The sequence below is a fragment of the Engystomops pustulosus genome, chromosome 1 (assembly GCF_040894005.1).
Source record: "Engystomops pustulosus chromosome 1, aEngPut4.maternal, whole genome shotgun sequence".
In the NCBI taxonomy this organism is placed as follows: Eukaryota; Metazoa; Chordata; class Amphibia; order Anura; family Leptodactylidae; genus Engystomops; species Engystomops pustulosus.
In genome coordinates this window covers 240,238,083-240,262,805 of record NC_092411.1, presented here as the reverse complement: position 1 = coordinate 240,262,805, position 24,723 = coordinate 240,238,083, and the positions used below count along the sequence as shown (strand labels likewise).

Sequence of the window (24,723 nt, the reverse complement as noted above, 5' to 3'; positions counted from 1 at the left end):
GTAAAGCGTACCCTTGCCAGTGCTGGACAAGCTGCCTGCTCGCCTACTCTCCCTCGCTACTTGTCCCGCAGAACTACGCACTCTGCCGCTAGCGCTGTCAGAAGGGAAATACTGTTTCAGCTTGTGCACCAGGGCCTGCTGGTATTCATGCATTCTCACACTCCTTTCCTCTGCAGGGATGAGAGTGGAAAGATTTTGCTTGTACCGTGGGTCCAGGAGAGTGAACACCCAGTAATCGGTGCTGGAATAAATTCTTTGAACGCGAGGGTCACGGGATAGGCAGCCTAGCATGAAATCTGCCATATGCGCCAGAGTACCAACGCGTAAGAATTCACTCCCCTCACTGGCCTGACTGTCCATTTCCTCCTCCTCCAACTCCTCCAACTCCTCTTCTTCTGCCCATACACGCTGAACAGTAAAGGACTCAACAATGGTCCCCTCTTGTGTCTCACCAACATTCTCCTCCTCTTCCTCCTCATCCTCCTCCACCTCCACCTCCTCCGATATGCGCTGAGAAACAGACCTGAGGGTGCTTTGGCTATCAACAAGGGAATATTCTTCCCCTGTCTCTTGTGACGAGCGCAAAGCTTCCGACTTCATGCTGACCAGAGAGTTTTTCAACAGGCCAAGCAGCGGGATGGTGAGGCTGATGATGGCGGCATCGCCACTGACCATCTGTGTTGACTCCTCAAAGTTACTCAGCACCTGACAGATATCAGACATCCACATCCACTCCTCATTGTAGACTTGAGGAAGCTGACTGACCTGACTACCAGTTCTGGTGGAAGTTGACATCTGGCAGTCTACAATCGCTCTGCGCTGCTGGTAAACTCTGGATAACATGGTCAGTGTTGAATTCCACCTCGTGGGCACGTCGCACAACAGTCGGTGAGCGGGCAGTTGGAGGCGGCGCTGCGCTGCCCTGAGAGTGGCAGCATCTGGGCTGGACTTCCTGAAATGCGCACAGATGCGGCGCACCTTCGTGAGCAAATCAGACAGATTGGGGTATGTCTTGAGGAAACGCTGAACTATCAGATTTAACACATGGGCCAGGCATGGCACATGTGTCAGTCTGCCGAGTTGCAGAGCCGCCACCAGGTTACGGCCGTTGTCACACACAACCATTCCCGGCTTGAGGTTCAGCGGTGCCAGCCACAGATCAGTCTGCGCCGTGATGCCCTGTAATAGCTCTTGGGCGGTGTGCCTTTTGTCGCCTAGGCTCAGCAGTTTGAGCACCGCCTGCTGTCGCTTAGCGACGGCACTGCTGCTGTGCCTAGAGCTACCGACTGATGGCGCCGTGCCCACGGATGGTAGTTCGGAGGAGGAGGTGGAGGAGGGGTGGGAGGAGGAGGAGGCATAGTAGGCCTGAAACACCTGGACCGAGGTAGGCCCCGCAATCCTCGGCGTCGGCAGTATATGAGCAGCCCCAGTGTCAGACTCGGTCCCAGCCTCCACCAAGTTAACCCAATGTGCCGTCAGCGATATATAGTGGCCCTGCCCGGCAGCACTCGTCCACGTGTCCGTGGTCAGGTGGACCTTGTCAGAAACGGCGTTGGTCAGGGCACGGATGATGTTGTCTGACACGTGCTGGTGCAGGGCTGGGACGGCACATCGGGAAAAGTAGTGGCGGCTGGGGACCGAATACCGAGGGGCGGCCGCCGCCATGAGGTTGCGAAAGGCCTCGGTCTCTACTAGCCTATAGGGCAGCATCTCCAGGCTAAGCAATCTGGAGATGTGCACATTAAGGGCTTGGGCGTGCGGGTGGGTTGCACTATATTTGCGTTTCCGCTCCAGCGTCTGGGGTATGGAGAGCTGAACGCTGGTGGATGCTGTGGAGGATCGTGGAGGCGACGATGGGGTTTTTGTGGCAGGGTCCTGGGCAGGGGGCTGACTAGCAGCTGACACAGGGGAAGGAGCAGTGGTGTGCACGGCCGGAGGTGAACGGGCTTGTTGCCACTGAGTGGGGTGTTTAGCATTCATATGCCTGCGCATACTGGTGGTAGTTAAGCTAGTAGTGGTGGAACCCCTGCTGAGCCTGGTTTGGCAAATGTTGCACACCACAGTCCGTCGGTCATCCGGTGTTTCCTTAAAGAACCTCCAGACTTCTGAAGATCTAGCCCTCGCCGCAGGAGCCCTCGCCACGGGAGCTTCACTAGTTGACACATTTGGCGCTGATGCACCAGCTCTGGCCCTGCCTCTCCGTCTGGCCCCACCACTGCCTCTTCCAACCTGTTCTGGTCGAGGACTCTCCTCCGTCTCAGAAGCACTGTGTTCACCCGGCCTCTCAACCCAGCTTGGGTCTGTCACCTCATCATCCTCCGATCCCTCAGTCTGCTCCCCCCTCGGACTTCCTGCCCTGACAACAACTTCCCCACTGTCTGACAACCGTGTCTCCTCATCGTCGGACACCTCTTTACACACTTCCACTACGTCAAGAAGGTCATCATCACCCACAGACTGTGACTGTTGGAAAACCTGGGCATCGGAAAATTGCTCAGCAGCAACCGGACAAGTGGTTTGTGACTGTGGGAAGGGTCCAGAAAACAGTTCCTCAGAGTATGCCGGTTCAAATGCCAAATTTTCCTGGGAGGGGGCAGACTGGGGGGGAGGAGGCTGAGGTGCAGGAGCTGGAGGAGTGGCGATTTCGGTGACATGGGTGGACTGCGTGGAAGACTGACTGGTGGTGGACAAATTGCTCGAAGCATTGTCAGCAATCCACGACATCACCTGTTCGCACTGTTCTGGCCTCAACAGTGCTCTACCACGAGTCCCAGTAACTTCAGACATGAACCTAGGGAGTGTAGCTCTGCGGCGTTCCCCTGCTCCCTCATCAGCAGGTGGTGTCTCACCCCGCCCAGGACCACGGCCTCTGACCCCTGCAGTAGTTGGACGCCCACGTCCCCGCCCTCGTCCTCTACCCCTAGCCCTCGGGTTAAACATTTTTAAAATGAGAGTTATAACTTTATTTTTTTTTTTACTTTTTTTTTTTTTTTTTTGTGTTTTTTTTTTTTTTTTGTGTTTTTTGTTTTTTTTTGAGTTTTTAAAACCAAACAATGCTATCCTATTGCTATGGCTATTTTCTAGCCAAGTATCAAAGCACACTACTATGCCAGATGAGATGACACTGAGTTAGTGCCTAATTGAAATCCAACCCCTACTAAATTTTCCCACTTCGGTCTTTGCTATGGATATGTGCGTCACTAAGCGCAGAACACAGCGGTCGCAAGTCTCACTACAAATTGCTCAGAATTGGCTAGTACATGCACTGCAGAAAGTACAGCCACCAGCAGATCAACCAGAAATCAAATATATAGAACGCTACTGTATGCGTAAGTAAGCTCTTTGTATTCTCCTATGGCTATTTTCTAGCCAAGTATCAAAGCACACTACTATGCCAGATGAGATGACACTGAGTTAGTGCCTAATTGAAATCCAACCCCTACTAAATTTTCCCACTTCGGTCTTTGCTATGGATATGTGCGTCACTAAGCGCAGAACACAGCGGTCGCAAGTCTCACTACAAATTGCTCAGAATTGGCTAGTACATGCACTGCAGAAAGTACAGCCACCAGCAGATCAACCAGAAATCAAATATATAGAACGCTACTGTATGCGTAAGTAAGCTCTTTGTATTCTCCTATGGCTATTTTCTAGCCAAGTATCAAAGCACACTACTATGCCAGATGAGATGACACTGAGTTAGTGCCTAATTGAAATCCAACCCCTACTAAATTTTCCCACTTCGGTCTTTGCTATGGATATGTGCGTCACTAAGCGCAGAACACAGCGGTCGCAAGTCTCACTACAAATTGCTCAGAATTGGCTAGTACATGCACTGCAGAAAGTACAGCCACCAGCAGATCAACCAGAAATCAAATATATAGAACGCTACTGTATGCGTAAGTAAGCTCTTTGTATTCTCCTATGGCTATTTTCTAGCCAAGTATCAAAGCACACTACTATGCCAGATGAGATGACACTGAGTTAGTGCCTAATTGAAATCCAACCCCTACTAAATTTTCCCACTTCGGTCTTTGCTATGGATATGTGTGCCACTAAGAGCTAAACACAACGGTAGCAAGTCCCCCTGCTAATTCCTCACAAAATGGTACTAGATGCAAATTAAAATAAAAAAAGTAGAACGTTATTGTAGCCCTAAGAAGGGCTGTTGGGTTCTTTGAGAATCACTCCTGCCTAACAGTAAGCTAATAGAACACCCTAACGCTTTCCCTGACCAGCAGCAGCTCTCTCCCTAGCGGCATCCAGACACAGAATGATCCGAGCAGCGCGGGCAGCGGCTAGTCTATCCCAGGGTCACCTGATCTGGCCAGCCAACCACTGCTATCGACGTGTAAGGGTACCACGTCATGCTGGGTGGAGTGCAGAGTCTCCTGGCTTGTGATTGGCTCTGTTTCTGGCCGCCAAAAAGCAAAACGGCGGGAGCTGCCATTTTCTCAAGCGGGCGAAATATTCGTCCGAGCAACGAGCAGTTTCGAGTACCCTAATGCTCGACCGAGCATCAAGCTCGGACGAGCATGTTCGCTCATCTCTAGTGTTAATACTTTTTAACAATTTATTCACTTTTAGTGGAAATATTGAGATATTTTTTGTTGCCACATTCTGAGAGTAATAACAATTTTCATATTGTGTCGTGAAGTATTTTTTTGGAGAATGTGTTGCAGTTTTAATTGGTGCCATTTTAGGGGATTAAAAGAATGTATTTTTGCACATTTCTGCATTTGGGTAAAGTTCAAGCTTTATCTACAATGTGAATCGACTTTACAGGACCCATTTGATGCTGAGGCCAAACCTTCATAGAAGGGAGTCAGTTGTGCATAACAACTGTATGGGGAGTGGATAAAAGTTTGTCATAACATTTTTAAAGTTGCACTCACCAACCCCAAATTATAGAATAAAAACCTTGTAATTTTGCACGTTGTTAATATTACACATCGCCTAAGCTCTACAAGATTTTTAAACGATGTCACAGAGACATGTTAATTATGCAATGAACCACTATAAATATCATATGGATACTGTCCTGGCGCATGCAGCACACCCTTGCTGTCATGTTATGTAGAATGTTTTTATGTACAATGAGGTACAAGATCCTGTAATAACATCACCAGTCAGTTCTAGCCTGGATGTTCTGGCCATTGGCTGCCGTCTAAAACTAACACTGGAAGTAGACTGTGCTTCACACATTGGAATAAAAACACCTTGTGCTTGTCCGTGTTTTTGAGCAAAATGTCCTAATTCTCGTACAGTAAGTCTGTGTTCATTACTTTTGTCAGTCAGTAGCCTCATCCACATCATATCCCTTATTACCATCACTGTATATTTTACTGCACCTGCTATGTAAGGAAAAGGCTGTGAGCCCTCTCCATACATCCTTAACCGCATCGTGATGTACTATTCTATGTAGTTAAAGTGATTATTATTCTGTAATGCACCTTATGTGTGCTCCATTACAAACATTACCCTTACATTACATTACCCCGGTACACATCCATTATTTGTGTACCCTCTGTTATTACTCCTGTTATGTGTAAACAGATATCAACATCCCATCACATTCCCGCAACTTCAGTCGCCACTGGCCCTCATGCATACATTAGCACAATTTACAGCCTGTAATTATATCGAATACATCCTCATACATAAAGATATTGATATTTCATTATTACATTCCTACTGTACAGCACCTTTATTCCTCATAGCAATCCTTATAACAGATAGCAATACAGACAGTCCGTGGGTTACGTACAAGATAGGTTCCGTAGGTTTGTACTAAAGTTGAATTTCTATGTAAGTCGGAACTGTATATCTTATAATTGTAACCCAAGCCAAATTTTCTTTTGGTCTGTGTGACACTTGGATTTTTAAAAATGTTGGAGTGTCATCAGAACCAGGATTAACAATAAAGCTTAAAGGAAACCTACCACTTAAAAGTGGTAGGTTTATACACATATACATGGCACCAGCTCAGGGTGAGCTGGTGCCAGATCATATTTTTGTTAGGGGAACAAAGCCCCTGTCACAGAATTATAAGTTATATTAACTTATATCTCGGCGCACCGCACTTGGGCACGGCGCACCATGTGCGCGCCCGTACGTGCGCCGGATTCTAGAGTGCTGGAGAGCCGGTGACGCCACCGAGCTCTCTGGCACACGCGCGCCTGCACAACTTAGCACGGGGTAACAGTGCCCAAGTGCGGTGCGCCGAGTTATAAGTTAATATAACTTATAATTCTGCGATAGGAGCTTTGTTCCCCTAACAAAAATATGCTCTGGCACCACCTCACCCTGAGCTGGTGTCATGTAAATGTGTATAAACCTACCACTTTTAAAGGGCACCTACCACCACAAATCTACCTATAAAGGTAGATTGGGTGGTAGGTGAATCAATGGGACGTGAGGATAGCCCTTTTAAGGGCTAATCCTCACGTCCCCGCACTGTTTTGTAAACTTTTATTACCCTAATATGTTAATTTACTTATGCGGCTACTGGGGCGTGGAGTAGCCGCATCTGAGGTTACACGAGGCGGCTACTCCACGCCCCGGTAGCCACTTTTCCCCTCCTACTCACCATGTTCGGCGCGCAGCTGCTCGTAGCTGCGCGCCCTCGTCCGCCGATCCTGCCGTCTGCGCATGCGCAGAACAGCAGGCCCGCGTCTGTGCAGCCCCGGCTTCGGAGCAGTGACCGCGCAGGCGCGGGCCTGCTGTTCTGCGCATGCGCAGACGGCTGGATCGGCGGACGAGGGCGCGCAGCAACGAGCAGCTGCGCGCCGAACATGGTGAGTAGGAGGGGAAATGTGGCTACCGGGGCGTGGAGTAGCCGCCTCGTGTAACCTCAGATGCGGCTACTCCACGGCCCAGTAGCCGCATAAGTAAATTAACATATTAGGGTAATAAAAGTTTACAAAACAGTGCGGGGACGTGAGGATTAGCCCTTAAAAGGGCTATCCTCACGTCCCATTGATTCACCTACCACCCGATCTACCTTTATAGGTAGATTTGTGGTGGTAGGCTTCCTTTAAGTGGTAGGTTTCCTTTAATTGCAGACACCCTTTGATAACTGTTATAGCTGTTTATTGTAGCCTAAGGCTAAAGTACAGTGAGTGACCAACATCCAGAGGTCTGTTTGCAACAAGGGGTCATCTGTAAGTCGGGTGTTCTTAAGTAGGGGAACCTCATCACGCAGGTGCAGCACCACAGCCTCCATAGAGACCAGAGCACCAACAACAACAATAGAACTTTGTAATCAGAAGTACAGCATGTGATGCCGGACTTCTGGTGCGGCACTGTAGAAATCCAGGCTCCTACACAGCCAGAATTCTCTTGGTGTAGTCATACTTGGCGACAAAGCTGTCAGTTTCATGTCCAAAGTCATACATCATGGCAAGACTGAGAACAACAATAAGGGACAAATAAGGTAAGTTATGCTAAAAGAAAACTGCAACTTGGAGTACAGTGATCGGCCAAGGAAACCTAGTGCAATGGATGAAAGGCGCATCATGTATCTCTTCAAAATCTGCCAAATACACCCATCAAACTATTGTCAGAGAAGTCTGGCTGGAAGTGGTGTTCATAGAAGAATATCAAAATATTAAAGAAGAATATCAAAAAGTCTAAACTTCAATGCAGAAATAAGGCCAAGCGATTATACTATGCATTGGAAAAAAGGGGTGCAGAAAAATGGCAGGTGGTGCTTTGCAATTTGGCTGTGTTAAGTGTTGTCATGGGTGCTTCTGCGACCTATATCCCGGGTCGCAGAAGCACCCATGTGCCTCCCTGTGCCCCCGTAGCTAGTATGCAGCCTTGCTTACCCTCCCTAGTTCTAGTGGCTGTCCCCTTGCTCCAACGTACATGTCCCCACCTCCTGGTGTGCGTGCGGCGGCTCTGTAAGATTTAAAGGGCCAGCGCACCGATAATTGGCACTCGCCAGCCACCTGCCGTGATAAATTGCCAGCCCTTTACCTTGTCCCATGACGGATCTTTGTGCCTCATGTCTTAGAAAAAGCTTGTTCCTATTTCCTTGGTGTATATTGTGATTTCCTGTTCACGATTCTACACCTCACCTTGGCCACCACTGCAGACAAAGTTGTGCCTGTGGAGCGACCTGGTGCAAGTCCAAACCACTTTGCAGCGAGCTCTGGGGACAACCGGGTACCTCTTAGACTCTGATCCCAGGTGTTGGCTTACGTCATCGTCTGCAGTGGTACAGTGTGTCCACTACCCCTAGTTGTATCCTGACTAGTGTTTATTGAAGGACTGAAAAAAGGTTGTCATGAGGGGACAGAAAAGCATTATGGAGGTCCCTTGTAAGTTTAGAGCTACATTTCATCAAATAGAGTTGTTGATTTGGTCTCAATTTTGCAACATAATAGCAACCCATACATGAAGCAAATTTGAATTATTATGAATAGAACTACAAGTCCTGGAAGTGATGAAATAACCTCACACAGCCCTGGTCACAATAGGTCTTTCAGTGATTGCATGAAGAGATGGAACAATCTGAGCAGGCCTATGTCCACAGAAGATCTTTAGTTCTCCAAGATGATCCTTAGGCCCTATGAACATGACTGTATGGAAGTCAGTGATAAAGGTGCACAATTTGCTGCCCTATCACAGCCCCGTTAGAGGTTTATGGCGCCCAGTCATGATGTGGTGAGCACACAGTGTCTCACCGCACCGTCACTTAGCTAGGCAGACACTCAGCTGCCTATGGAGAGGGAAGGGTTAAGGAGTGCTCGCCCCTACTTCTACCAGCCATGCACTCGCCCAGGTTACAGCTTGGACATCAGTAGTGGATTATGATATAGGGGTCATGCACACAAATGTAAGCTCGCTCCGCGGGGATGATCAGGGATGATATTTTAAGATTTATGTAGCTTTTTTCTGGTAAAGTTTGGTGCCATATTTTTCTTTTCCTTTCATTCATTTTTTAAATCTCCATTCTGAATCTAAAGTCTGAGGCAAAAAGTTTCGACAATCTTCAACTCGTCTTTTGTCATTTAAGTAGTTTCTGTTTGTAGAGGCATAGCAGCAGTGGCACAGCTTACTGGACCTGTGCTGGTTGGAAGCTTAGCTGATACGAACAAAAGTGCACATCTGTATGAAAACACAAGCAATATACATCTTTTTTTGTTAATGAAAACCATGTGTCATGTATGTATTATTCAGATTTATTCCAACAGAAAACACTCAAAGGGAAGACATAATTCTTAACATTTGTTTGGTGTCATAATCCATCCAAGACCAAATCCTCCAAGTCTGAAAGTAAGCTTGTAATATGTAATATGTAATATTAACGCATCTGAAAATCTAACGATGGAAAAAGTAAAATTACAAAAAAACTATACCCCGAGAAAAATACAACTCTACACCAGATACAATATGGATGGAGCTGTCTGCTTTCAGCTCTGACCCCAGTGTAGAACAATGGAGAACAGACCCTTCTGTAGGGGCTGCTACACAGATCCGGGGCCATCTTGAATTTTCATTGTAGACCCCACAGGGATATCAGTCCCAGTATCTGACCATTATAATCTGTGTTCTGTCAGAGGGGAGATGCTGGGGCTGGAGCTGGAGGCGTGTGTTATGCTAATCTTTTATACTGTCCAATCACACGCATTCAATGTCAGAGTAGCTACTATAACAGTAGTGAGCTGTGATTTCTCTATATTCATTTAAAGGCTAAATAGGAGAGATTTATCACAAGTGTTTGGAAGCAGAGGAGAGATTTATCACAAGTGTTTGGAAGCAGAGGAGAGATTTATCACAAGTGTTTGGAAGCAGATCTGTTGTAGTTGCCAATGGAAATCAGAGTTCAGATTTTATTTTTGCACAGTTGAGGTTTGATTGGTTGCCATAGGAAACTAGCACAGTTTTACCTATGACACTTCTGATAAACCTCCACTATGTTTACACACATTCCACTAACATTACGCTGCGTTTACATAAACATAATGTTTTGAAATTGCGATATAAATGTAACGTACATGCAATGTGAATGAAAACATGTTATGAAAGCAAAGGCAATGTTACCGCAAACACAATGTACATGATGAGAACATGATGTAAACTTGATGAACTTAATGAAAGCAGATGTGATGTAAATGCAAATGCAATGTTACTGCAAAAGCGAAGTAAAAATAAAATGTCATAAAAAGTATTTACATAACATTTACACCAACATGACATTTACATGGTATTTGCACTGACTTCACATTTGCGTTTATGTGGCGCCTGCAAAACTTGTGTGGTGTTTACACTTGCCTTTATGTTGTGTTTCCATTGTGTTTACACTTATGTTGCGCTTGCATTGTGTTTATGTCTAGCTGGCATTTGCAGTTTCATCATGATTGCATCACATTTGTGTTTATGGTTACGTGGTGTTTGTTTCTCATTTATCTGGCATTTGTGCTTCCATTTACATGCACATTGCATTAATGTTGCATTTGTGTGCATGTGGCATTTGGCATTTATGTGGCATTTATGTTTCATTTTTGTTTTCCTCTGTGTAATGAGACGAGCATAGATGAGCATAGAGAGATCACACACTGTCTGCCACTGATTGGACAGTAAGAGAGAAAGCATAAAATACGCCTCCAGCTCCAGTCTCAGCTCCTCTTTTTTGTCCTGTTTTTCATTGATTCATTTCATTTCATTTTAAACCCAGTTTTTATCTCAATGAAAAGTAGGTTCTTGGTGGCAAAATGATAGGGTCTTCCATAAGGACTGATATCCTTTACAAGAAATAAGGTGAAAAAATAAGATAACCTGTGCTCCAGCAGACATGGCCACACCCCTGGTGCATTGATAAGTTAATTTACATAAAGATAAAAGCCAATTTTCGGGGAACTGAACTTTAAGACCTGAAAATGTCTGTAAATTGGGAATATTATGGGATAGAGTGTTTTATTGTCCCTGGATCTCACCATAAACTTCTATGACTATGGTCGGGCAGATTACTCAGCTTCTCTTGTATTGCAGTAGCAGATAGAACTACAGACACAGGCACCTCCTGTCCAGCAGCAGCATGGTAGTCCACTTTTCTCAGCATAGAGGTGAGGAGACAGCAGCACTACAAACAAGATACGTTCGGGACCCTAGGAGTGGGGGTGAAATAGCAGTGCTGACTATGTTTTATTAATTAGGTAAGGCAGCAGAGCTGAGTGTGTCGTTGTGTCTTATATACATATCACAACTCTGATCTGTCTCATCATGTTTTTCTATGCGCCAAATACCAGTAGAATGTTCAGAAGTGTAGATAAACCCTGTACCCTGATAATCTAACCACATTGTCAGCACACAGCATCTCATAGCACTAGAGGGTTCATAGAGTGTCTGCTCAGCTAGTGCCTGTCCACACTCTGGAATCATGCACTGAGCATCCTGGAAAACAGCAATAAAACTAACTAAAATTGCAAAATAAGGGTAAAAATATCTTTATTGTGTAAACATGACTAGGGGATTAAAATTTAAATAAAACAGTTACCTGGACTGTTACTGAAGTTGCCATTTGAGTTGATCCCTTACACCCTTTAACGGTGTTGGAACATGTTAACCTGTATCTTATACAGCAGGATCACATGTCCAGTTTGGCCAATCACATAGTGGGCATGGCTGTGGTTAGTAGAGGCTATACCCTGGCTGCTCAGCTGGCATCAACCAGCATTCCTCGATGCAGATGAACACTAAACTTGAACCCAAACTACTGGCTGAAGTCTGGGGACCTGAACACACTATATTCGTCACTGACCCGAATAGTGGAGTTTAGGTCTGCTCATCGGTAGTAATAAGAATACTTGGAAAACAATATTAGGTTCAAGCATACAAGAAACATCCAATAGTAGATAAGACTTTACACAAGTGACTTGGGCCATTGAAGTTATTGTTATCTAAGTCAAAAAACAATGGATGCTATGGAATCCCCCTATTTACAAAACAATAAATATGAGCGGAGTCTGACAGGTATATCCCCCAAATGTACTCTGTTCTCCTAGATGTGGATTTCACTGGTCTTCTTTATGTTTTCGATATGATAGAAAGTTTATCTTGTTCTTTAATATTTATTTGTATTTCTCAATGTATTATACCATATATACTTGAGTATAAGCCTAGTTTTTCAGCACAAAAAAAGTGCTTATATTCGGCTTATATTCGAGTAAATAAAATATAGGTTTTACCAGGTTTTTGTGGTAAAATTAGTGGCTTATACTTGGGTCAGCTTATACTCGAGTATATACGGGGTAATTTTTAATGATAGTTAAAAATTAAGAATCCTCAAGTGTTGATACCTTTCAAAGAGTACCTTTCACCACCTCAAACATGTGGTGAGTAACATGCCATAATGTAGGAGCGACTTCACCGATTCAGGGGCTAAATTTTCTTTCTAGCCCCTAAGGTTTACTTTAAGAAAAGATCCAAGCAATTGAGGTCTCTTCATAAGGAGTGGTCATATGAATGAATGAAAAACTTGCGACTTCACTGCCATTATGACATATTCCTTTATGAGGTATATTCACATTGTTTCAACTGCTGAAGAATTTGCACATGGATATTCTATGCACAAAATCCTGCAGAATTCTAGTTCCATGTGGACATTTTAGCATTAAAAAAAGAACTAGAAGAAGTAAATCCATAGAACAAGTGTTGTGTAGCTGTAAACACGGGCTGAAGTCAAAGCATTGTCCAGGCTTCATAAATATCTAAACAGAGTCATGGTGGATCATGCCATGCACATTGCCATTGTTTGTTTTTTGGATGTACATTGTTTTCACAACCCTTTCTGTGAGCCGAATGTCCGGCAGTCTTCTCTCCTGTTATTGGCGCATAATTGGAGCTCACTCAACAATGACGCACAGAATGCGAAAAATGGACCTTGGGACTGTTGTTTGCACATTGATATTTTACATGTTCGCATGCCGTTAGCCTAAAGAAGCCAACTTCTGCTGGGGAGATACAGTTTGCAGATGCAGACAATAAAAACCGTGTAATATTTAGCTCATGCTGTGTCACTTAACAGCGACAAAAAGTTTATGAAGGTGTCAAAATTAAAAATAAAAAATACGAAAGCATGAAATGGTCACCACATTAAAAAAGACAAGTGCGCCAAATTTAATATAAGTATGGACCCTGTATGTCACATATACAAAATAGCACACAAGCACTAATAAAACTCAGCTGAAAACAAATGTTAAAAATCTGTTTGGGTCCAGGTACTGAACCAGAACCCAAAAAATCCCACCAGTAACAATCACTATCAGTGTGGGCATTGGGGAGCGACAGTCCTTCCCTAAATTGTCCTGCACTGCTGGTATGCTACAGCCACTGTGTGGGAATGTAGCAGTTTAAATGCCACTGGCCACCTTAGCCAAAATCTGGACCTAAACTTCTACTGAAATATGGGATCGTGTCTACACTACTAATAATATAAAAATAGTTTGATTTATTCATATTTATCAAACATTACGGCACACTAAACAAGACTTCAATAATAAAAGATCCTAAAGACCAAAAAGAAGTAAAGATTCAAGAAGCTGACAAATGGACAATCTTATAATAATTCAATACAATAAATAAATAAACAATACAATAAAAATAAATTAAAATAACAAATAATTATTATAATCACATCATCGTGTATTATCATATAATTAGAGATGAGCGAACATACTCGTACGAGCTTGATGCTCGTTCGAGCATTAGCGTACTCGAAACTGCTCGTTGCTCAGACGAATACTTCGCCCGCTCGAGAAAATGGAATCTCCCGCCGTTTTGCTTTTTGGCGGCCAGAAACAGAGCCAATCACAAGCCAGGAGACTCTGCACTCCACCCAGCATGACGTGGTACCCTTACACGTTGATAGCAGTGGTTGGCTGGCCAGATCAGGTGACCCTGGCATAGACTAGCCGCTGCCCGCGCTGCTCGGATCATTCTGTGTCTGGATGCCGCTAGGGAGAGAGCTGCTGCTGGTCAGGGAAAGCGTTAGGCTGTTCTATTAGCTTACTGTTAGGCAGGAGTGATTCAACAAGAACCCAACAGCCCTTCTTAGGGCTACAATAACGTTATACTTTTTTTTTTTGTTTGCTTGTGGCTGGGCTTGCTGGCACTAGTAGTGCAGCTAGTACCATATTGTGAGGAATTTGCAGGGGGACTTGCTACCGTTGTGTTTAGCTCTTAGTGACACACATATCCACCTCAAACACCAAAGTGGGAAAATTTATTAGGGGTTTGATTTCAATTAGGCGCAGTCTGCCATTTACTTTTTATTTTACGTTTATTTTTTCATAACTCAGCGTCATCTCATCTGGCATAGTAGTGTGCTTTAATACTTGGCTAGAAAATAGCCATAGGAGAATCCAAACGGCTTACTTACGCCTACAATAGCGTTATATATATTTTATTTCTGGTTGATCTGCTAGTGGCTGTCCTTGCTGCAGTGCATCTACTAGCCAATTGTGAGGAATTTGGAGTGAGACTTGCGACCGCTGTGTTTGGCGCTTAGTGACGCACATATCCATCGCAAAGACCGAAGTGGGAAAATTTATTAGGGGTTGGATTTCAATTAGGCACAGTCTGGCAGTTTCTTTTTATTTTACGTTTATTTTTTCATAACTCAGCGTCATCTCATCTGGCATAGCAGTGTGCTTTCATACTTGGCTAGAAAATAGCCAAAGGAGAATCCAAACGGCTTACTTACGCCTACAATAGCGTTATATATATTTTATTTCTGGTTGATCTGCTGGTGGCTGTCCTTGCTGCAGTGCATCTACTAGCCAATTGTGAGGAATTTGGAGTGAGACTTGCGACCGCTGTGTTTAGCGCTTAGTGACGCACATATCCATCGCAAAGACCGAAGTGGGAAAATTTATTAGGGGTTGGATTTCAATTAGGCACAGTCTGCCATTTACTTTTTATTTTACGTTTATTTTTTCATAACTCAGCGTCATCTCATCTGGCATAGCAGTGTGCTTTCATACTTGGCTAGAAAATAGCCATAGCAATAGGATAGCATCGTTTGGTTTTAAAAACTAAAAAACGCAAAAAAAAAAAAAACACAAAAAACACAAAAAAAAGTTAAAAAAAAATTAAAGTTATAACTTTCATTTTCAAAATGTTTAACCCGAGGGCTAGGGGTAGAGGACGAGGGCGGGGACGTGGGCGTCCAACTACTGCAGGGGTCAGAGGCCGTGGTCCTGTGCGGGGTGAGACACCACCTGCTGATGAGGGAGCAGGGGAACGCCGCAGAGCTACACTCCCTAGGTTCATGTCTGAAGTTACTGGGACTCGTGGTAGAGCACTGTTGAGGCCAGAACAGTGCGACCAGGTGATGTCGTGGATTGCCGACAATGCTTCGAGCAATTTTTCCACCAGTCAGTCTTCCACGCAGTCCACCCATGTCACCGAAATCGGCACTCCTCCAGCTCCTGCACCTCAGCCTCCTCCCCCCCAGTCTGCCCCCTCCCAGGAAAATTTGGCATTTGAACCGGCATACTCTGAGGAACTGTTTTCTGGACCCTTCCCACAGTCACAAACCATTCGTCCGGTTGCTGCTGAGCAATTTTCCGATGCCCAGGTTTTCCACCAGTCGCAGTCTGTGGGTGATGATGACCTTCTTGACGTAGTGGAAGAAGTGTGTAAAGAGGTGTCCGACGATGAGGAGACACGGTTGTCAGACAGTGGTGAAGTTGTTGTCAGGGCAGGAAGTCCGAGGGGGGAGCAGACTGAGGGATCGGAGGATGATGAGGTGACAGACCCAAGCTGGGTTGAGAGGCCGGGTGAACACAGTGATTCTGAGACGGAGGAGAGTCCTCGACCAGAACAGGTTGGAAGAGGCAGTGGTGGGGCCAGACGGAGAGGCAGGGCCAGAGCAGGTGCATCAGCGCCAAATGTGTCATGTAGTGAAGCTCCCGTGGCGAGGGCTCCCGCGGAGAGGGCTAGATTTTCAGAAGTCTGGAGGTTCTTTAAGGAAACACCGGATGACCGACGGACTGTGGTGTGCAACCTTTGCCAAACCAGGATCAGCAGGGGTTCCACCACTACTAGCTTAACTACCACCAGTATGCGCAGGCATATGAATGCTAAACACCCCACTCAGTGGCACCAAGCCCGTTCACCTCCGGCCGTGCACACCACTGCTCCTTCCCCTGTTTCAGCTGATAGTCAGCCCCCTGCCCAGGACCCTGGCACAAAAACCCCATCATCGCCTCCACGATCCTCCACAGCATCCACCAGCGTTCAGCTCTCCATACCCCAGACGCTGGAGCGGAAACGGAAATATAGTGCAACCCACCCGCACGCCCAAGCCCTTAATGTAGTATTGCAGTATATGGAGTATGCAATATGCAGTAGGAGCGATCTGACTATCTAGGGTTAATGTACCCTAGATGGTCTAAAAGATAGTGAAAAAAAAAAGAAAAAGAAAAGTTTAAAAAATAAAAAAAATTAATAAAATATTAAAAGTTCAAATCACCCCCCTTTCCCTAGAACGGATATAAAACATAATAAACATTAAAAATCACAAACATATTAGGTATCGCCGCGTCCCAAAATGCCCGATCTATCAAAATATAAAAACGGTTACGGGCGGCGGTGACCTCCGAGGCGGGAAATGGCGCCCAAATGTCCGAAATGCGACTTTTACACCTTTTTACATAACATAAAAAATGAAATAAAAAATGATCAAAATGTCGCACAGACCTCAAAATGGTAGCAATGAAAACGACGCTTCATTTCGCAAAAAATGACCCCTCACACATCTCCGTGCGCCAAAGTATGAAAAAGTTATTAGCATCAGAAGATGGCAAAAAATTTTTTTTCTTTTTTGTACACATTCGTTTAATTTTTGAAAATGTATTAAAACACAATAAAACCTATATAAATTTGGTATCACCGCGATCGCACCGACCCAAAGAATAAATTAGGCGTGTTATTTGGAGCGAAGAGTGAAAGTCGTAAAAACTGAGCCCACAAGAACGTGACGCACGTGACGTTTTTTTCCAATTTTTCCACATTTGGAATTTTTTTTCAGCTTCGCAGTACACGGCATGTTAAAATAAATAACATTACGGGAAAGTAAAATTTGTTACGCACAAAATAAGCCCTCACACAGGTCTGTACACGGAAAAATGAAAAAGTTATGGATTTTTGAAGTTGGAGAGCGAGAAATGAGCCGAAAAACCCTGCGTCCTTAAGGGGTTAACCATGTTATCCAGAGTTTACCAGCAGCGCAGAGCGATTGTAGACTGCCAGATGTCAACTTCCACCAGAACTGGTAGTCAGGTCAGTCAGCTTCCTCAAGTCTACAATGAGGAGTGGACGTGGATGTCTGATATCTGTCAGGTGCTGAGTAACTTTGAGGAGTCAACACAGATGGTCAGTGGCGATGCCGCCATCATCAGCCTCACCATCCCGCTGCTTGGCCTGTTGAAAAACTCTCTGATCAGCATGAAGTCGGAAGCTTTGCGCTCGTCACAAGAGACGGGGGAAGAAGATTCCCTTGTTGATAGCCAAAGCACCCTTAGGTCTGTTTCTCAGCGCATATCGGAGGAGGTGGAGGAGGATGAGGAGGAAGAGGAGGAGAATGTTGGCGAGACACAAGAGGGGACCATTGTTGAGTCCTTCACTGTTCAGCGTGTATGGGCAGAAGAAGAGGAGTTGGAGGAGTTGGAGGAGGAGGAAATGGACAGTCAGGCCAGTGAGGGGAGTGAATTCTTACGCGTTGGTACTCTGGCGCATATGGCAGATTTCATGCTAGGCTGCCTATCCCGTGACCCTCGCGTTCAAAGAATTTATTCCAGCACCGATTACTGGGTATTCACTCTCCTGGACCCACGGTACAAGCAAAATCTTTCCACTCTCATCCCTGGAGAGGAAAGGAGTGTGAGAATGCATGAATACCAGCAGGCCCTGGTAAAACACTATTTCCCTTCTGACAGCGCTAGCGGCAGAGTGCGTAGTTCTGCGGGACAAGTAGCGAGGGAGAGTAGGCGAGCAGGCAGCTTGTCCAGCACTGGCAAGGGTACGCTTTACAAGGCTTTTGCCAGCTTTATGTCACCCCAGCAAGACACTGTCACCTGTCCCCAGTCTCGGCAGAGTAGGGCTGATCTTTACAGAAAGATGGTGAGGGAGTACGTAGCTGACCATACCATCATCCTAAATGATCACACAGCTCCCTACAACTACTGGGTTTCAAAGCTGGACATGTGGCACGAACTGGCGCTGTACGCCTTGGAGGTTCTTGCCTGCCCTGCCGCTAGCGTCTTGTCCGAGCGGGTTTTCAGTGCAGCTGGTGGCATCATCACCGATAAGCGTACACGCCTGTCGACTGACAGCGCTGACAGGCTGACGCTTATTAAGATGAATAAAGCCTGGATTTCTCATAATTTCCAATCTCCACCAGGTGAAGAAAGCTCAACCTGAATAATTTATGCACTCCTCCTCATTTTCCTCCTTCTCCTCCTCTTTGTACACTAAAGCAGAGGAAACTGGCTATTTTTTGACAGGGCCCACTGGCTCTAGCTATAGTACTTTATGCATTTAATTTTTCTGGAGGGCCACCTACCCGGTCCTCTGTTTTAAACAATTTTTGGGAGTGCCACATACAGGCACTCAATCTATTTCATTTTTCTGGAGGGCCACCTACCTGCTCCTCTGGTTTGAAAACTTTTTTGGACTGCCACATACAGGCACTCAATCTATTTCATTTTTCTGGAGGGCCACCTACCTGCTCCTCTGGTTTGAAAACTTTTTTGGACTGCCACATACAGGCACTCAATCTATTTCATTTTTCTGGAGGGCCACCTACCTGCTCCTTTGGTTTGAAAACTTTTTTGGACTGCCACATACAGGCACTATCCAAATTAAATTGTCTCCATAGCAGCCTCCACACGTTGTCTCCATTGCTACCTCCAAAAGTCGTCCATATAGCTGCCTCCATACATCGTCCCCTTATCAAACGAGGTGTGTCAGGCAGAAATTTGGGTTGTTTTCATGGATTCCACATCAAAGTTGTTAACTTTGTCGCCACCCTGCTGTGTTATCCACAAAATATACTGGCAAACTTTTATCATTTACCAATATTATTTCAGCGCTTCTTGCGCATCTGTTTACATTCCCCTCACCCGCCATATCCTAAACTTATAAGAACGCTACTATACTTGATCTTATACAAAAGGTTCTTAGAAGTGCTGTTTGGGGAGTAGCCTAGAGACAGGGGCTTGGATTGGCGAAAGCTCGCCTGGCAGCGGAGCGCCAGCTCCATGCGCATCATGCGCTTCTTGCGCATCTGTTTACATTCCCCTCACCCGCCATATCCCAAACTTATAAGAACGCTACTACACTTAACTTGGTGCAGGCTGGGACCGAGTCTGACCCTGGGGCTGGTCATATACTGCCGACGCAGAGGATTGCGGGGCCTACCTCGGTCCAGGTCTCAAAGGCCTAGTATACCTCCTCCTCCTCCCACCCCTCCTCCACCTCCTCCTCCTCCGAATTACCATCCGTGGCCATGGCGCCATCAGTCGGTAGCTCTAGGCACAGCAGCAGTGCCGTCGCTAAGCGACAGCAGGCGGTGCTCAAACTGCTGAGCCTAGGCGATAAAAGGCACACCGCCCAAGAGCTATTACAGGGCATTCCACATCAAACTTGTTAACTTTGTCGCCACCCTGCTGTGTAATCCACAAAATATACTGGCAAACTTTTATCATTTACCGATATTATTTCAGCGCTTCTTGCGCATCTGTTTACTTTCCCCTCACCCGCCATATCCCAAACTTATAAGAACGCTACTACACTTGATCTTATACAAAAGGTTCTTAGAAGTGCTGTTTGGGGAGTAGCCTAGAGACAGGGGCTTGGATTGGTGAAAGCTCGCCTGGAAGCGGAGCGCCAGCTCCATCCCAAGATCCAACTAACATAGTTTTAACTGCAGCACCTTTAATCTACTGCTAGTTCACTGCCTCCATAATAATAATTATAATAATAATCTTTATTTATATAGCGCCATCATATTCCGTAGCGCTTTACAAATCATAGGAAACAAATACAAATGTAATGTAACAGAGCACAACATTTGTATGGAACAACAGGAGTGAGGTCCCTGCTCACCAGAGCTTACGGTTTATGAAGATGATGGGGTAACACGAGGTAAAAGAATATTTAATGGTCAAGCCATTCTTCTTAGGGAATAGAACAAAATATAATAAATGGAATTGCTGTCGCTTGAACCACTCAGCCGTCATCTTATATACCAGGTCCAGGGTGAATGGGACTGCAGAGAAGTCTGGTGCCTGTTGGTTGCTGGATAACAGATGGGAGGACGACACAGGACGGGTTAGTAGAAGAGTTAAAACTTCATGCAGTTAATGAGTGTTATAGGCTTGCCTAAAGAAATGGGTTTTAAGAGCACGTTTGAAACTTTGGAGGTTAGGTATTAGTCTGATAGTCCGGGGCAGAGCATTCCATAGAATTGGTGCAGCTCTAGAGAAGTCTTGGAGACGCGAGTGGGAGGTCCGCACTAGGGTAGAGGTTAATCTAAGATCACTGGCGGATCTAAGAGCACGGGTTGGGCGAAAGACTGAGATAAGAGAGGAGAGGTAGGGGGGTGCAGCATTATACAGAGCTTTATGGATGAGGGTTATTATTTTAAACTGTATTCGAAAGGAGACTGGCAGCCAGTGCAGCAACTGGCATGAACTGTAGGCATACATGGTCCCCTTATCAAACAAGCTGTGTCAGGCAGAATTTTGGGTTGTTTTCATGGCTTCCACATCAAACTTGTTAACTTTGTCGCCACCCTGCTGTGTAATCCACAAAATATACTGGCAAACTTTTATCATTTACCAATATTATTTCAGCGCTTCTTGCGCATCTGTTTACATTCCCCTCACCCGCCATATCCTAAACTTATAAGAACGCTACTACACTTGATCTTATACAAAAGGTTCTTAGAAGTGCTGTTTGGGGGGTAGCCTAGAGACAGGGGCTTGGATTGGCGAAAGCTCGCCTGGCAGCGGAGCGCCAGCTCCATGCCAAGATCCAACTAGCATAGTTTTAACTGCAGCACTTTTAATCTACTACTAGTTCACTGCCTCCATACATGGTCCCCTTATCAAACGAGCTGTGTCAGGCAGAATTTTGGGTTGTTTTCATGGCTTCCATGTTAACTTTGTCGCCACCCTGCTGTGTAATCCACAAAATATACTGGCAAACTTTTATCATGTACCGATATTATTTGAGCGCTTCTTGCTCACCTCTTTTGGTTCCTCACTGCCACCCATTGGTTTTAAGAGTCCATTTGGGGTATGTTGCCAAGACACTCTCTAGCCTGCCGCTGCTGCCGCTGCCTCTGCATGCCGTCCCCTATAGTGTCAGGGTCAATTATTGAATGTTTTAGATGCTATCTAGCTTCATTCTGTCACTCTGTCATGGCCATGCTGTTGCCCATAATTTCGGCATAATGGTGCGATTAAGCAGCCTCAGAGGCATCCATGCATGCTGCCCCTGCTGTTTCCTGTCCATTTCCGTGGTGTTTCCATCCTTTTCTGAGGTTCCCAGGTGTTTGGCCAAGCTTCCCTGTGCAGAGCCTTGGTCCCCTTGAAAAATGCTCGAGTCTCCCATTGACTTCAATGGGGCTCGTTATTCGAGACGAGCACTCAAGCATCGGGAAAAGTTCATCTCGAATAACGAGTACCCGAGCATTTTAGTGCTCGCTCATCTCTACATATAATCATTTAGAATTGAATATTTTATAAACTAAGCTAGCTTCAACAATTCTTCGGAAAAAATAAATCAGTGGACTTAGCACCTCTATGTTTTGCTTCTTCTTCTTTGCGCCACATTTAACATGCAAATTCCGACAGAAGTGTGTCGCCTGTGTTAAAGGTGCACCAAAAAAAGTTGGTGCACTCTATCAGAGCAGTGCAGGGGGCGCCAGAATCATGAAGAACATGTGCCAAAAATCCTGAATCGGGTGCCCTCTGCACAATATACCGGCTAACTGCACATAGTACAGACTGCACTGTTCTTAGTAAATGTCTAAATTCACCAAAAAGTAGAACAAGCTATAAAAATCTATATCACCAGTTCATGTTAACCATTCAGTAACCCGCCAAGCTGAGTGAGGACCCTTGTGCTGAGAACTACTGATTGTCCAAATTGATAACTTTAATAAGTTCTTAAAAACTTCATAAACTCTGGCACTTATATTCAAAGGAAATTTTATCAACTGGCCTAAGATTTACAAGGATCATTCCGTAAAAATAATGAATTATTCTGTTTATACATATCATTAGTTTATTGTAATATATAGTCCATGTTTTAATGAAGTGTTACATTGGTGTAGGTGGATTGTGAATGGATGCTCTGTAGATGCCACTTTTAACTATCAACATCCCTTAATACAAGCTTGTAAATAATAGTCACAAGTGACAGGTGTACTGAAATGAATTGTCTCCTGTATGAGAGGGTCCAGTATTTTTCCTCACCGGTTATCATAAAAAACATATTATTATTATTATTAAAATGTACCCCTATATGAAGAACATATCTTATATAACCCTGCATCACTGGTAATATCTCAGATATGTCTTTATGAGATGAGTATGTCACATACTGTATACACAGACAAGTCATCCCAGAAAAGATGTAATTCCAGTAATGTCATACATATATATCTTTGCTTTCTGGCAGTAATATCTACATTGCAGTTTCTCTGATCCCATGGAGCTCCTGAAGACTGCACAGCTTGGCTACAAGGTGCTCTAGGATGTGAGACTAATAAGTCAGTAAAATAACTCACCATTTTGTAGGGCTTCGTGGACAAGAATCACAGTAAAAATGACCCAGACCTTCATTTTCCAAAGTAACTAAGGGTCTCCCAAAGGAGTCTTACCCCCAAGACGGTAAGTATCAAGAGCAAAGTCCCAGCTTGCTGTCAGTAAAAGGATGATGTAAAAAAGGCTGCTAGGAATGTGGACTGCTGATTTGTATTTTCCAAAGCACAGAGAGAACCTTCTGAAGGATCAAGTTTCAAGAAATACTGGAAAAGAAAAAAAATCGAAAGTTTGTGAAACTTGCCTGCTCTCTGCTGGTTACCAGACAGAATGTATCTACATGAGAGAACACACCTCAGCCAGGGAATATACTTCATATACTTTGTATGTAGTCAGCCAGACACTTGCTGAGGCTGTTTCCAACAATGGGGCATCAGTAAACAAATCTCCTAAAAATGGCGCAACAGAGGAGTCCATAGTGGTACCAGGATTGACATGGCATTGAAACTTACTTACTATAGTAGAGCAGAGGAAGGCCTAGCTTAAAGGAAATCAAGCTTCACAGCACTTATTCATAGATCCAGGCAGTGTAACTGTGGTAATGTTCGTATATCTGTTATCCATGGTCTCCGTCCTTCAAAAATAAACTTTTAAAATGATACCAATGAGCCACAAGGGCTCTGAAGGATGTTACGAGAGCAGTAGTTTCGTAGACTGTTATACTGTGCAGGAGAACTTCTCCCTCCCACCATATGAGATTACAGTAGGAAAAGAGAGAGAAGTGCTGAGGGAGCAGGGGGAGCAGGGGCGGAGCTAGGATAGTCTAGGCCCCATAGAAAACTTGACGATTGGCCCCCTGGTTTATTGTGCTTGATTTTGATTTCCATTAATATAGATGATATTGATATTGGGGGTCCACTTTTTGGTTTAAGTTTAAAAGAGCTCGGTATTAAATATGGGATTTCTCTATAGACTTGTGGTTGAGGTCTCTCCGCCTAGGTCCAGGCTGACATGAAATCTGAAAAAATACTAAATATTTTCAGTGACTTTGAAGAATGTTAACCAAACATGGAAACAATTTTGAGAGGAGTTAACTAGGATTATATGCATGCGCCTAAGCCAGATGTGTCTTTATCCCCTCATATACTCTCCCTCTTATGTTAACTTATAAAAAAGTATCTATGAAACCAATAATTTATGGCCGTTGTCGTCAATAAACCAAATAAAAGAGTCAGAATATTTAGAAAAGATTTGTGCTCACATAATGGTGAGTCTTCACTAGTCTTTGAGTAACTCTAAAAGGCATTGTCCAAGTGACCCCATTGGTTTTCATCCTTCTACCACTATACAGTGCTCTTTACTTAGCTGTGGTGGTTCTTGTTCCTTACAATTTAGTCCCGTTGTAGATGGCAGATGACCCAGGCAGTTTGCATGCTAACATTTTTGTTAATATAGTGTTTGTTTAAAATTTACATAAATTACCTATTTCCATAGGGGAACATTCTCCATCTACAATATGTGAATCCAGTTTCTTCACATCCCCGAAATTGTAGAAAGTCACATGGGCGGTGATACAATGTCACCATAACATGGCCATTTGTAATACCCATCTGGTTTCTTAAAAGCTTATTGACCATAAGACTGTTTGAGTTTCAATCGGAAGATTTATGTCAATGTATGACAATTAAAGTGCAATTAAACTTTAACCAAAATTGCATGAATCAAAAGCGCAGATGAAAATAGTAAACTATGTACTTTATTAAAGAAATATGTCCTTCTTCTTCCCCTGCTTTTCTTTCTCTATTAAGCAGTTTGTGTACATCCCTTTTTCTTTTTCTTGTAGCCACTGACAGGTGAAAGATAAAGAAACCTTCCTAACAATTTATGAGGAAACTAAACTACTTATGTTATGCTTGTAAAGGAAATATGCAAATACATT

At 44.5% G+C, this 24,723-nt stretch overlaps 1 protein-coding gene across 1 annotated transcript in view; it reads right to left on the bottom strand.

Annotated features, from left to right (window-relative positions):
* PDGFRL (platelet derived growth factor receptor like) overlaps positions 1-23,034 on the bottom strand; it is a 94,328-nt gene extending 71,294 nt beyond the window's left edge. Inside the window, exon 1 of the mRNA XM_072122317.1 lies at positions 22,811-23,034. Within this exon, the coding sequence (XP_071978418.1) occupies positions 22,811-22,865 (55 nt within the window). The 5' untranslated portion in view covers positions 22,866-23,034. The remainder of the gene's footprint in view (positions 1-22,810) is intronic.
* Between the last annotated feature and the right edge of the window lie 1,689 nt (positions 23,035-24,723).